At 40.5% G+C, this 14,536-nt stretch overlaps 1 protein-coding gene across 2 annotated transcripts in view; it reads left to right on the top strand.

Annotated features, from left to right (window-relative positions):
• Positions 1-14,536, top strand: part of DOCK1 (dedicator of cytokinesis 1) — a 317,150-nt gene that overhangs the window by 216,143 nt on the left and 86,471 nt on the right. For both annotated transcript variants that reach the window (XM_052800114.1, XM_052800116.1), the window contains exons 30-31: positions 13,693-13,771; positions 14,420-14,520. In XM_052800114.1, coding sequence (XP_052656074.1) covers positions 13,693-13,771; positions 14,420-14,520 — 180 coding nt within the window. The remainder of the gene's footprint in view (positions 1-13,692; positions 13,772-14,419; positions 14,521-14,536) is intronic.

Here is a 14,536-nt window from a genome sequence, read left to right on the forward strand (position 1 = left end):
GGCGGTTTTGGTCAAAAAAAATTGAATTTGTTTTTGCTATAATTTATAAAACACTTGTTACGTGTTTTCTTATAAAATACTGTTTTCTACTGAAAACCTGGAAGAACTGAGGAGAGCTAAAATAGCACACACATTCAATTTTAACATCCCCTAATTCTTCAACAGTGATTCTCAAATCTCTTTAGCCTATCTGTGTGATCAAAACCAACCCCTTTTTGCAGGCTTCTGTGCTGATGCTGTAATGCTAAAGCTTTTGCCTGAAACCACTGTAAATTATATCAGAGTTTCGTATGCCGCTTGCAGCCACTTCGAGTATCTTTTGGATATCAGTTTTCAGCAATCACAGTTTGGATATTGCTGACGTTAAAGCTGAAATGACGTAAAATCTGAACAACCTGTGCATGCCGTTCTGCTTTTAATTTGTCTGCTAGCATATGGAAAAAATCTAGGAAACTGTGGTTTTTACCTTATATAAACCTTTGACAAATCCTCTGATTGTTCAGTGTTGGCCTATATAGCTTCTTGCCGTTGCCAGACTTTCCATAATGTCTCCTGCAGATGGACTTGAAATCGCTGGCAAGTCTTATCTGTGTGAGTATCAACATCCATTCTAAAAGCAGCATTTTCCCTGCCCTTCATGAATCACTGCAATGCCAGCATCCCTCTCTCCATCGAAAGGCTCCTCTAGTTAGTCCCTGCATCCCGCTCGGACCACTCCTAGCTTACTGGTGCTGGCGCTTACGCGATATTGTAGCAGCAGCTTCATTACTGGGAGTTGGGAAAATCCAGCTGCTTCCAACCAAGGCTTCATCCTCGCAGGATCTGTCTGTGTCTTGATAGTCTCGGCCCATCCTACGCTCGGTAGCTGTAATTGCTGCAAGTCTTGAACGTTCAATGACCGTGTCACGAGCCTCCAGTCAGTGCTGTACAACCTCTCGCGTACATTATTGCTTAAACCTCAGTGCAACGGAGCGATGAAGGAGATTGTGTATTGGCTTAGCGTGGATCTGTAACGCAGACGTCCTGGCATGATGAGGCTTAAAGGTCTTGTGTTCCTCTAGAAACTTTTTAGATGACAGGTCACTAAAGAGAGATGTTATTCAAGTTTGCATTTTTCAGCGCTATAAATAAATTCGGTTTGCTCCTTGGTATTTGGGCCTTTACATCAGGCAAACAAACCACTCGTTCGTTTATATAAAGACTTGGATATGCTGTCTCTATACCTTCCAGCTGTGTTCAGCTTCTCCTCAACTCTTTCCTTCCAGTGATTGCATTAATGGTTTCCCTTAAAACTTCCATTATCAGACTCTACCTTCCAAATTCATTGTTTTATTAAAACCAGAATTTTATATGAAAATTTTGAAAAGATGAGAAAAATAACATAATGGGGGCGGGGAAAAAAAAAGCTTGAAGCTCTGAGTAGTCGAGGTTGTTTCTGAATTAGAAACTTGCATTCCTACAGGGACGAGTAAACTTAAAAGCCATAAAGTCCTTGAGGGCTTTTACGGTTTACCGTGGATAAAGACGACCCTGTTGCGTGCAGACGCGTGTCCTTGCGACGAGCTGCAGGGAAGGCACGTAGCCGGTGGCCTGCCCGCCCGCATCGCCGCTGTCGGGGTTCGGAGCCGCGGGGTGCTGGTCATCGGCCCGGAAAGCTCAGCGGGGGCTCAGCCAGCAGGGAATTCAGCTCTTTCCAGTCTGGTAACGTTTCAATGGCAAAGTTACATACTCTTTCATACGTAATATTAGGCTGTATAAGATTAGGATGGCTTTAGGTGTTACTGTATACACACCCATTGGTTAGGAAGAAAGCAACGTGAACATTTTGTTTGATTGTTTTCTTCTGGGTGGGAAAACCTCCTAGCGTTGGGGGTAGTCTGGATTTTTCCCTACTTAGCTTCTGTTGCCCATATGAGCCCATAAAATAATTACAGTCTACTCATAGAGAAGCTGCAGGCTTTCACTGCCATTGGCATTATAAATTATCTGTCTAGAGATAGCCAAAATGTGTAATTGAGGCCAGAGAAGAACGTAAAAGGAGCATAAATGGTGCATAAATGTTATGCGGGCCTTTTGCCCAACTATACTTTGACCCAGTCCAGGAAAATCGGTCCAGTAGCATTGATTTTTGTGAAGTGACTGGCTGACTGTCTTGTCCTTGTGAGGCTCAGAAATACATTCGCAGCACAGCCCGGTGTCTGATTTAACCGCGCTGGCGCTGCTGCACGGTGCATCACACCATCTGCACGGTGGGATTTATGACGCTCCAGTTTTCTGGTGTCCAGTGATGCTGCTGGAGTCAGGAACTTTTCCAAATCAGGGTGATTTCCCAATTCAAAGTGCTGCTTTTTGGGCAAAGTAAATAGACCTGCCTTAGTATTGGGGATGCATTTATTGCTCTTTCACATTAAAGCATGCTTTTGTACGGCTCTGCTTTAGCAAAGGTGAGGATTCAATGTATGGCAGCCGTACCTTTAGGTTATTACACTGTCTTACAAACTCAGCTGTCAGAAATAAAATTTTAGTCTTATGGTGCACTAAGAAAAGGGTTTCCAAGCTACTATTTGTATTTCAAAAGCCAGATAGCTTCCTGTAGTTTTAAAACTACTTTATCAGTGTAGCATATTTTAGTAGCTTAAAGAGCTTCCACAGGATTAACAGGGAGAATGAAATTAAAGTATTGCATAAAAGAAATTGCAGAGAACCAGATTTCATTCTGGAGGATCCAGCTGCAAGGCTTCTGAAGCCCGTATTTGTCATATAACTGTACAGAGATGCTCAGCCTTCCCTGGAGAACGGGTGTGCTTTAGTGATGCTTCCCAGCCAGCTTTAATCTTCCTCATCCGTGGGGAGGCTGGGGCAGGGCGCGGATTGTATCGGCTGCGTGCCTACGTCCTCCGGAGGTGGAGCAGATCCTGCTTTCTCCGTGTTGCCTGTGTTTGACAGGCAGGGAATGGAGCTTAACGTATTCAGGTCTAAATGTCTGGAAAAATTGGTTAAGCTTCTTAACAAAATGAAAGACGTGTTTGGCTGTACTCATAAACAATCGTGTTCGTATCAGTGGCGTATATACATCCACAATCCTAGTTCACGACTTATTTCATACAAAAAGTTTTTTAGCAAAAACTTTGTCCCATTGACACACTTGGCCATGTTTTTTGCGATTTCGATTGCTTTTGCCTCTGAGGCTTTGACTTTACCAGGCAGAAACTAATTACCAGCTGTAAAATTCCAGGGAGGATTGGCATGTCAGAGCAAGTGCCGGATCCTCCCTAGGCTTGAACACATCCGAAGACTGCACGCTGCAGCCACCTTGCACAAGAGCACGTTGTTTCGATGCAGGAGATACCTGCTTAAAGGCTGGAAATTGATCTGTTTGCGGTGTCGGAAATGTCCCTCCGCTGCCCTGCAGTTCTGCTGGCGTGTGCTAGGCTTGTTAAAAGAGTGAACCAGAATGGGTTTCATTGTTCAGTTCCATTGCGGTTTCTTATGAGGCAGTTCATTTTTATCTGCAGTGTTACTTAGCCCTTCTAAATTGGAGAAAACACATGCCTAGTAAGAATGAAATGAATGCTGAAGGCAGTTGGAGGTAATTGGTGTTTCTGGGCTTCCCCAAAATAAGGGATGTACTAGAACAGAAAAAAACCAAAACCACAAAAAACAAAAAACAAACCATTATAAATGTTATACTGTTATTATCTGCCCTGCAAGCCTGATTTTTGTGCTGTATCATTTGTGACTGTTTCCGTGTGCAATCCCTTGGATGCAGAATACATTAATTCTTTCCACGGGAGCCAAAAAACCTGCTAATAACAGCGGAAGGGACGGGCTCCTGATGGGCATTGTGCTGGGAGGATTGCTGTTACAGGCAGGTACTGAAGCATCGTATTGAAGCATCGTATTGAAGCATTTATTCCAGTCCTGTCTCGTTGCTACAAACAGTATCAGACAGAAGCCTGAAAGAGAAATTAAAAGAATAGCAAACCACTGATCTTGTCCAAAGGTTAATAGCTGGGTTAGGCAAGCAATAGTCTGTACAGGAGACGAGCGCTGTTCTCGTCTCGCTTCGCTCTCTCCTTGACATACCCCACTGCCTTCTTAAAACATTTTGTGTCACTTTAATATCTGAGAGCCACACTTTGGATCAAATGCAGACTTACCTAAAGCTCCAGTAAGATTTTTTTACTTTACCAGCATTAGTGATCCCTTCACAAAGCTGTCAGCCGCATAAGCATCCGTGGAACAGCAAAGCAGAGCAGCTGCTGTGGTTTATCGTTCTCATCTATTACAAGAAATTGCATTGTAACCTCTTCCCAGGGAGTCACTTCTTGTGTGTGTTTGTTGGGGAGGTGGATCCCAATTTTGTGAAAGCTCAGCTCTTCTGGACAGTGTCTCCGTGTTTGTGACTCTTGGTAGTTAGACAATAAAAGTAGTAGTAAGGCATAGAACTAAAAACCAAATTCTTTTCAGCTCCCATGGAAACTTTCTGCCATCAGGCATCACAATGAACTTTACATTTTGGGTGATGGACAAAGAGAAGAGACCTCTCCAGCAAATTGAGTTGCTAAGCACACCTGATTTATGACCCCAGAAGCACTGAAGAGGTGTTAAACTAACCTTTGGACACCTTCTTTGTCTGCAGATTACTTTCTTTTTCCTCATTAGTATTCTGTGATGGACTTTGATAAAGTAATTAAATACCCACAGGAAAAACTAAGATTCTTTTTCAAGCAACATTATGACATTTGTTTAGCCAGCTGCAATTGTCTTAACAATTGATTGCAAGATTAATGAAAATGCCAAAGAATTTGAAGTGTAGGGAATCGATTCTATTGATTTATCCATAATTACCTAAAGTAGCCTTAATCTGTATTCACATCTAGGAATCCATGGAAATGGGTAAGTTACAGAGGACAGTGCTGTCAGCAGAAAATGAGGGAGGTTCCCGTGCTGCAAACTGTGAGCCACTGTCAAGTATTTGAAAACTTTTGGCCAAATTCAGTCAGAACTTTCACGCTTTGCAGGAAAATCTACCTGCGACGTCCTTTCCCACGCTTCCCATGAGTTGCTTCTCTTTTTTTTTAATTATTTCTCTTTCCAGACTGAATGCTTCTTTAAAAAGCAGCGCAATAGGAAAAAACATCTTCTGCTTTATTGATTTTTTACCGCTGCAAAATCTAGCTGAATTCCCATGCAAGATCAAGTCAAAATAAGAACTGAGATGACACCTTTCTTGCGTTGTTAATGACCTGCAGGCATCTTGCGTGGAGGGGGTATGAGGAAAGCCATCTTTCTTCTCAGTTTGGAAAAGCAGAGCTCGGTTCGGCATCTGTTTGCACCCACAGCAGCTGTTGGCCCATGAAAGCACCAGCCTGGCAGGAGAACTGGGTGTTGAAGCCTGGGGAGAGATCCACCAGCCCTGGCCAGCAGGCTCCGGTCATCTGAGAGCCGACGAAGCTGTCCTCTGTGGTTGCACGCTTGCTTGGAAGGGATGTTTTTTCGCCAATAAACTCACCAAGGATAAGGTGATGATATGTGTACCGTAGCAAAGACTGTTTGCATTTTATTGAGCAGCACATTATAATGAAAACTGCTTGTTTAATAGCTAACCTGATTGCAGAGATTTCTTCCAGCAGCACTACAACAAATTACATTTGTTTTAAATTACGAGATCCGCTGCAAGTTTTTGCCAACTACCATAATAGAAACGGTCTCTTTGAATTCAGTAAGTCGTCTTTCTTTAGAATATTAACTTTTGGGTTAGAGGAACACTAATGCTGTCCACTTGCAATAGATGCTACTTTCCCAGTATTGTAGCCTTAGCTACAAACTCCTAAATTAAATTGTCTTCTAGCATTTCCATTAGAAAACACTATTTCCACGCTTTTATTATTCTGTCATAAAATTCTCTAGGTGAAGTTTAGTACATAAGGTTATATCCATGGCTGGAGTTACACCTTAGATAAAATTTCAGGAGACAAAGTTTACTGGTGCTTTTGAGAGAGTGTAGCGGCCTAAAGCTTCTTCTTTCGTGCACTCTGAAAGTCATCAAGAAACCACAGCCTAGACTTCAGACAAGTAGTCGAGAAAGGAGGAGAGTGAGGGCAGTCGGACCCTGCCACAGGTTGTCCAAGGAGGCTGCCCAAGGGAATCTCCACCCTTGGAGATCCTCAAAACCCAACTGGACGCAGCCCTGTGCAACCTGCTCCAGTTTGACCAGAGAACTCCGGAGGCACCTTCCAACCTTCCAACATCCCTGTGCTCCTCTGACTCTACGCCAAGTCCGTTAAACAGACGACTCTGCTTCAGGTTGAGCGTCGCGTTGGTGCTGTCCTCATGGTAAGGATGCCTTTCTCGCCGGCAAGTCCCGTCGACTTTAGCAGGTGTCTGAGGTGGACTGCGGATCAGCGTGGATCCATCCGGCTGCTGGGTAGGGAGAGGACGTCTGCAAGGGTATTTGAATGGAATGTCAATCCAGATCTTCTTTAATATTGTTTATTTCTGTAAACATTTATCATTTGATTGTCCGGTGGTGTGACGCTCTTGCCTGTCTATTCCAACAGGGTTGTTCTTTCAGTTTGATTTTAAGGTACAAGATAGCTGTATTGCGAAGGCGGTTTTGAAAAATAATACATTGCGCCTCTTATACGGTACCTGTTATTGGTAGTCAGACCACAAGTTTGTCCTTCAGAATTTTGTAACTTGCAGTTTTTTTCATTCAGCTGTCCCCATTGTTTTAGAGGACACACAGCACAGAATATAAATTAGGAAAGAGGTGTCAGTGATTATAGATAATATGCTAAAACTGTTTCTGAAATATTTATTAGAAAATAGGTTAATAAAGTGACATGGTGCACCTGTGCTGGTGTGGAGTAGACACTATGAGAGTATTATGCTAATGTAAGTATTTAGTAGCAAGTCTTCATTGGGATTACTCTGCTATTATCATAGTCAGCCCAGGAACTGTAATTCAAAAGAAAGCAAATGATCAAGGGGGGTTTTTTCTTTGGGTTTTTTTGTTTGTTTGGGGGGGGGTGTTAAGTTTTGACTGCTCTTTAGCCTAATGAATTAGAGGATATTACAGGGTATCTTTTTTTTTTTTTTTTTTTTTTTTTTAAGAGAGATTGAGAGGGAGACTGGAGAGAGAAGTATCGTACACAGAAGTGTGAAATTAAAAGGATTTTGGAAACCTTCATTTGGGCTGAGCAGTTGTCAGGTCTGGAGGAGTGAAGATGGCTGAACAGTAATAACGTCACCAGAAAAGAAAAAAGAGATAGTATTTGGAAAGTGAGAAAATTGGAGAGGAGATGCAAGGAGGGCAGATACCTTCATGCTCACTCATTTTAACGATTTTGACTTTCATTTGACACATACAGAATATGCGTATGAGGTCACTATGTATTCTCTATGTTCCAGGGTTCAAACTGGACAATCACCATACCGCATGCAATGCCAATAGAGAAGTGGTTATAGGAGTGTTTTAAAATACAAGTTTTAATTCGTGTGTAAGTAAAAAGTTGTTTAAAACTTAACTGTGCTTTGCAACACAGACACTGAAAAAGAATTTGAAGGTATTTGAAGTGATTGCTGTTTAAAAGAAGGCTTTGCTATTCATGCTTTAGTGAGCATTTGTTCAGGTTTGGGTTTTGCATTGGGATTTCAAGGTCTAGGTCTGTTGTTTCATACGCAGTCTGACAAGATAAGAGTAGTCTGTCTCATATATGCACAGTAAATTTGTCTCCCAGAGAAGCAAAAGCTCAAGCATGGAAAGCATGATGATGTGCAGGAGGGCTGATCAGCTGTAATAAAGCATTCATTATCCTTCCATCTAAATTAACTGAAATGACATCATAATAGCGCCTTTTATAACCTCACTCCAAATTCCCTCTCTTTTATTGAATTATCAGCTAAACCTAAATTATTTTAAGCTGTATCTGTATATTCTTGTTTAGATAATTTTTCTATCATTAGGGAAGTCATTCGTTTGTTCTTTCGTTCTTTTTTGATGTTCGCTTAAGGAAAAACACTGGGCTTGTATTGTTTTTGTAGCTTGTATTGTTTCATATTTTCCAATCGTAAGTGTTTTGCATAAGTGCTTATAGTGTAAATCCGAATCCCTGGGTACTAGAGCTAACTAAATAATGTACAAAATGGAATATACTGTAAGAATGTTTCTACTTTTGGAATATATCTCGCTAGATTATTTCTCCAGAAAAATCTTTTTGCAGGGGCAGTTTGATTTGTGTGTGTGTGTTGCCAGATGAGAGAGGTGTCTTGCAGCATCGTGTGGCTTCCAGCTTTCCTCGGTTCCTTTAGCTTTTGCAAATACTTTCCAGTGATGTGAGAAGCTGAATGAAAGAAAATGGGGCATAGAATATTTTTAAATGTGAGTGAACAAGCAAGTCAGGGCACTTGACTAATTATAAGAGAGAATGGAGGAAGAAAAACCAACTGTACCTGAGAAAGAGGAAAAAAAAAATGAGTTGTTTGGCACAGTGACTACTGTTACACTTATTAATTGAATCCCTTTGTCCCTTCTTCATTTATTATTGCCAGTTGAAGTCTAGATTTGATACATACACACAGCCTCCTGAATTCAGTGAGGTTGTCTGTAGGAAAAAGGGCGCCTCTGCAAGGGTAGAATTACAGAATCGAACCATTAATTTTTGCAGTACTTGGTGGAGCAATCTCTAAACGTGCATCCACAAACCAGTTAACCACCTATGGGTCTATTGGAAGTGATTAGTAATCAATAACAGTAACAATATGCAGAACTCAGTAGCTGCAATAGAAGTTAGTTCATGGCTTGAATCAGCAGCATATTAATTGATTTACTGACTCTGGATTGAGAGCCATAATTGGGGAGAAGTTACCGAAGAAATGAGTACGAATCTATCCTTTTGCCCAAAGCAGGACCAGGTGAATGGTACCTGACCAGATCACAGGTGTTTGCTTAACCTGTTTTTTGTGTTTTGGTGGGGTTTTGGGGGGATTTCTGCTCTTGACGGCCCATCCTTAGCATCACAAAGTATTGCCTAATGTTTAACCTGTGCCGTGGCTGGTGTATCTCCTGTCCCCTTGCTTCCCTCATCTGAGCTCTCTGCCGTATTTTTGTGTCACTCTCGAAGCACGGTGACTTCAACCGAACAATACTCCAGCCGAGGCCTTGCCAGGGACGAGTAGATAAGAAGAAATATTTCGTGTCTCACGGGGGACCCTTACCCTAATACAGCCCTGACTGAGCGTTTTGCAACGTGGTGGCACGTTGATGCTCAGCTGTTTTACTTGCCCACCATCTGACTAACACTTTTGCAGCCTTCCACTGCGTGTTTGTGCGATTCATTATTCCTTCTGGCTTATGGAGAACTGATAAAGGCGTCTTATCGGGAAGTACATAAACAAGGATAAAATACCAAGAAATCCTGATGATGGTGTAAGACCTCACTGTGATGGAAGCTATCTGAACACAGAGTAAGAGGACAATCCCTACCTCAAAGGACCCACCTACAACAGGAGAGACAGCAGAAAGCTGCTGATGTGTTTGGGAGCCAGCCCCAGCAACACTCATCCCCAGGGGCTCAGCATGCATAAACCTCATCTGACCGGGACGTTAATTTTGTTATTTGGTAGATACTTACGCCCTTTAGCAACGGTCGTTCTTCCTTCCACATATCCTGAAGTGACTTCCTTCTGTAATCATGTTCCTTCTATTCCAATCACATCATAGGAAATGTTAATTTCCTTCTTTTAATTGGGTTGATAAAGTCTTTTGTCTAACAAATCTTTTCCAATATGTTAGCGTTAGATTTTGTTGCCGTGTGTGACGTTCTCGGTTTTGCAGCAGAGTACATGGTGATCGGTTCCAGTCTCTGAACTTCTCTCTTTTTCAAGGTTTAACTTTTGTGCCTCTTCCTGACACAGATAATGTATTCTTTTGTTAATCGAAACTGAACTTCAAGAAAAGCACTTCTTTTTATGCACATGCAACTGGAAGCTAATCTTCGTTATTAATTACAGCAAGATAAGGTGTACCACTGCGGATTGATGTTCTCCATCTGAGCAGAGGAGATAGTTTTGATTACTTGTCTGTTGGCCCAGTGATGTCCAAGTACACCTTTCATCCTTACGTGTGTTAGCAGCAGCCAGCTTATTCTTCAGTTCAGAACTGATGCATTTGGTTTAATTCTGCCTATTCTGAAGAGCCAAATTTCCCCCAGTTTTTTCAGTTTCTCTAACTCTGACAGTGAAGTTACTGAAAATTGTCAGTACCTGCTTTGGAGAAGGAAGAGGATTAAACTAACACCTGGAATGATTCGTACAATTTTTCTGCTTCCTCTTTTGAATTTTATTTGGGCATAAACCTGAACCGTTTTTGCATTCATGAGTTGCAGCAAGCTTCACAGGTGATAACATACCATTTCGTAGATTATAGCCAAGAACTCATCAAGCACATGTTTTTTTCTATCCAAATGATCTCTTCAGGGTAGTATTCTTTCTGTCTGATTAACCACACGACTGAGTGTCGTACCAAAATGGTGAAGCGATGCCAGCCTGACTGTCTTACTTTTGCCCTGTAGCCCTGTGTCCGTTGTTATTTCTTCAGAATCTTTTTCACTGAATTGCAGCTCATTCACGGGATGGTGTTGAATACGCTGGGTGGAAATACTTACCTTTTTTCTCAGCTGACACCTCTCCTCACTCTTGTGTGGCTACGTAAGAGATGACGAGGTGGTCAGTAGTACACAGAGTGGTAGTCGGTGATCTCAGCCTGATAGAAAACTGCATTTATCTAAATCCAGCCCTTCCTTGTTGGGCCCTGTAAAAATAAAGCTTTACACCAAGGTGGAGTACTGTGATGAAATCTATCTACTCTTGTTGTTCCAGTGTGCTACACAACTAGCTGCTTCTTATTGCCAATACTTTAATATATATTGTTAAAATTAACTTCATCAGATAAAAATTGTCATAATTTTGCTGTTTCTTTTGGCACTGGAGGTCCTAGAAGATACTAGAGAGCGCTGTGAGCTTAGCCGTGACAGGGTCTTTCTGGGGACTTCAGTTGTGCCGGGAGGTTGTAGTACTTAAATTGGTTGCTGATTAATCCACTTCATAACTTCCCTTTTCCTCGGTTAAATCTGGATTATTCAGGATGGACCTTACTGTTATTGTACTGTGCCAGTCATGTTTCACTTTGCAGTACCATGATCTGGAATAGTCATATTTTGACTGACCCCATGTTGTAGTAAAGGGACTGTCAATATTTCCAGCAATCCTTTTGGTAGTGGTCGAAACAGGCACAGAATCCTCATTGACTTACATTTGATTTGCAACTGAAGATATACCGTTAGAATAAACATACTGTTCTGTTGACTTTCACTGGGACAAGAACTGGACTTTTTTCACTGACATATGTTAGGAAGTATTTTATCCAGTAATGGAAGGATTGAGTGTATCATCAAATTAAATCAAAATTAAAATGGAGTTTGAATGATTCAAAAATCAACACTCAAATCTCTGCATCTCTTCTTTTCATGTTTTTCTGTAGAAAGTTGGGAGGAATACCTACCTTCCTAAGGCAGCCTGATTACAGGGGTAGCACACGGACTGTGAGAGGATAGTGTTGTTTAATTACAACTACAGTTTAACAGATGTGCTGTGCTATGGTCCTTTTGCAGTTGCAATGTACAATAGATTCTGCATTATTTGTTCTTTATTGATATTGACTAGAATTAATATAGGGGAAAAATGAGAGTTACAATTTAAAGAAAAATAATGGTATATAAAGTAATGAGATTGTTCCAAAGCTTAATTAGATGGAGCAGATTGAATACATTACAGTGATGTCTTGAGGCAACACAATTAAATTGTAGGCATAATCCTTCCTGTATTCGAACCGATTTTATCTTCGTAAGGCAAGGAGCGTTAGATGGCCCTTCCTACTATGTTAAATTACTAATTCTTCTAGGAAGACTTACGAGTCTCATAGTATTATCAGACTTTAAAACCGCAAAACAAAACAGGGTGTAAGTCTACATATCAAACTGTTGGTAGCCTGATTGCATGGATAACTTCAGTTTCAATCTTAGTATATGCTACAGCTCAGTACTTGAATCATAGATCAAAAATACGTATATGTGCAGTGTATTCTTGTGTATGCTTATTTCATCTCATTTATAAAACCTCTTCGTGAAGTTGTTTCCAAATATACACACTGACAAAGGTACTGGTGAATAAGACACAGAAGTGCTGTTCCTGAAATGTACCCCTGCGTGTGCTGGACGCAAGTGCAAAGGTGCCTATGACATCTTCGCTATAAAGAGTAATATTGTAAAATGTATGGATGTGCCTATACCTACATATATTTATGAGTTTAATTTTCTATATATCCATTTATATTTTGTATATTCTTTCATCTTTTAAATTTTCTTTTGTATTTTCTTTTATAAATTTAATTTTTAGTTTCACGTTTGGATACTTTCCTTCTCCTCCGTTACACTGCTGTGGGGCTGATCTGACTTTAGAGTACAGATACATCCCAGTGGCGTCAAAATTTTTGCCTTCCTTTATTAATTTAGTATACATAAATAATCTCTCTTAGCATTCTGATACCCATGTGTTATCTGGAAGCTTCTTTTCTCTTGGGTTACCAAACATTTAGCTAAATATTTTTTTTTTTCAGGACAGATCACTAGGTATCTTAAATCCAGTAAAAGACCTTTCTAACTGCCTCTTCTGGTTTGTTTTAAATAATTCTGATATTTGTCTGTCAGCCTGTAGAAAGATTAACTTTGTTATTTGAATTCAATAGTGAACTCTCTTTTTAATGATTGCTATTGGGGGGCGGGGGGGAAGTAGCACGTGTCATGAGTGGTCTTTATCGTTGCTGGTACTTTCAGGAGACATAAATCTCTACCACACTCTGCTCAACAGACAAGCTCATTTCTCTGGGCATTAGCTGGCAGTTTCATAGCATAAATTTAAAGTTTTCAGGAGGAATCTAATGTTTATTTTGAAAATGGAGATTAGGGTACCAAAGAATAATATGTTTACTCTTCAGCACCATGAATATGTAGTGACCTACTTGTACTATACCATTTGGCTTTATTTTTAAAGCTTGTCAAGCCAACTCCTATTGCAATTTAAGAAGCATCCTTTTTAGAAAAGCAATAAACTACACCAGGTACTAAATTAACATTTTAGAAGTAGAACAGTGAACAATGTTTTGAAGATTGTCTTTCGACAGCATTTTTATGTGGTTTTGTGCCGTAAGTAAAATAGTGTTTACCTCGTGTTTAAAAACGTGTTTTGCTTGACCTGCAAGTTAAAATACAGACAGTTACAGGTCTAGGTTAGATGCAACACTACGATGCTGTAACTTTAAAAATATATATACTTTTTGCTAATAAACTGAATTTTTAATAATCTCTTGATTATCATGAGATGTTTTAAAGACAAGTGATTTTACCCAAAGCATTCCTTGTGTTTCTGCATATGCTAATTTACTTGATTAATTTTGAGAACATCTGCATATAATTCTGTATACTTAACTGTGGTGAGATCACACTGCTTTTCAAGTAACAGCTACAAATTTCACTTTCCAGACAGACTCAGATTTTGGCTAATCGGGATGCCAAATGTACAAAGGTACCACACAAGAGTGTGTAATTATGTAATTTTCTCTTGATCTTTCAGAGTCTTCCTGCGAGCAATTAATCAGTATGCAGATATGCTAAACAAAAAATTTCTTGATCAAGCCAACTTTGAGTTACAGGTAAGAAAAAACACCAGTGTCTTGGAGACTAATGTTAATGTAATAAATTTCTGCCCTAAACCCGTGATTTTGGTGTATCTGTGTGTCATCGTGAGCCCCAGGTGACCAGTTAGCCCAGTTAAGTCATTTCAGGCTCAGCAGGTATGTACGATCCATTCGTGTCTTGTGGGTCTTGTCCTAGAAGAGCACCAAGTCGTACCCAGAGCATCGTAGAAAACTCCACCTTTCCTTCAGGAAAACCAAAAAGGGGTGTCCTCCCCCTTTCTGCAGCAGATGCTTTAGCAGAATCATTGCCTCAAACGTGGAGCCTGAGACGCAGCATCTCAGCGCCCTGCTGATGAGAAATGCGCTGGTTTAGGTCACTTGCTCAGGATCCTTTTTTTTTTTTTTCCCTATTTATGTGTTCACATTTAATTTTACTTGAATCATCAAAACACAATCAATTAGGATTTGTAGATGGGAAATGTTTCACGGAAATGTAAACACGATGAGGAGACGTACTAAGACTATATCAAGAAACACCGTCTCTGTGGTGTCTGTTATTTTTGCCTTTAAATATTTATGTGCATAATTTAGATACTTCTAAGGTGTTTTGTAGGTATGCAGAGAATTAATGGTATCTATTCTTGTCGTTTTGGGGGCTTTCAGCTTTGGAACAACTACTTCCACCTGGCCGTTGCTTTTCTCACACAAGAGTCTTTACAACTGGAGAATTTTTCAAGTGCTAAAAGAGCAAAAATACTTAACAAGTAAGTCCTATTCGTC

The sequence above is a fragment of the Harpia harpyja genome, chromosome 10 (genome assembly GCF_026419915.1).
Source record: "Harpia harpyja isolate bHarHar1 chromosome 10, bHarHar1 primary haplotype, whole genome shotgun sequence".
Lineage (NCBI taxonomy): Eukaryota > Metazoa > Chordata > Aves > Accipitriformes > Accipitridae > Harpia > Harpia harpyja.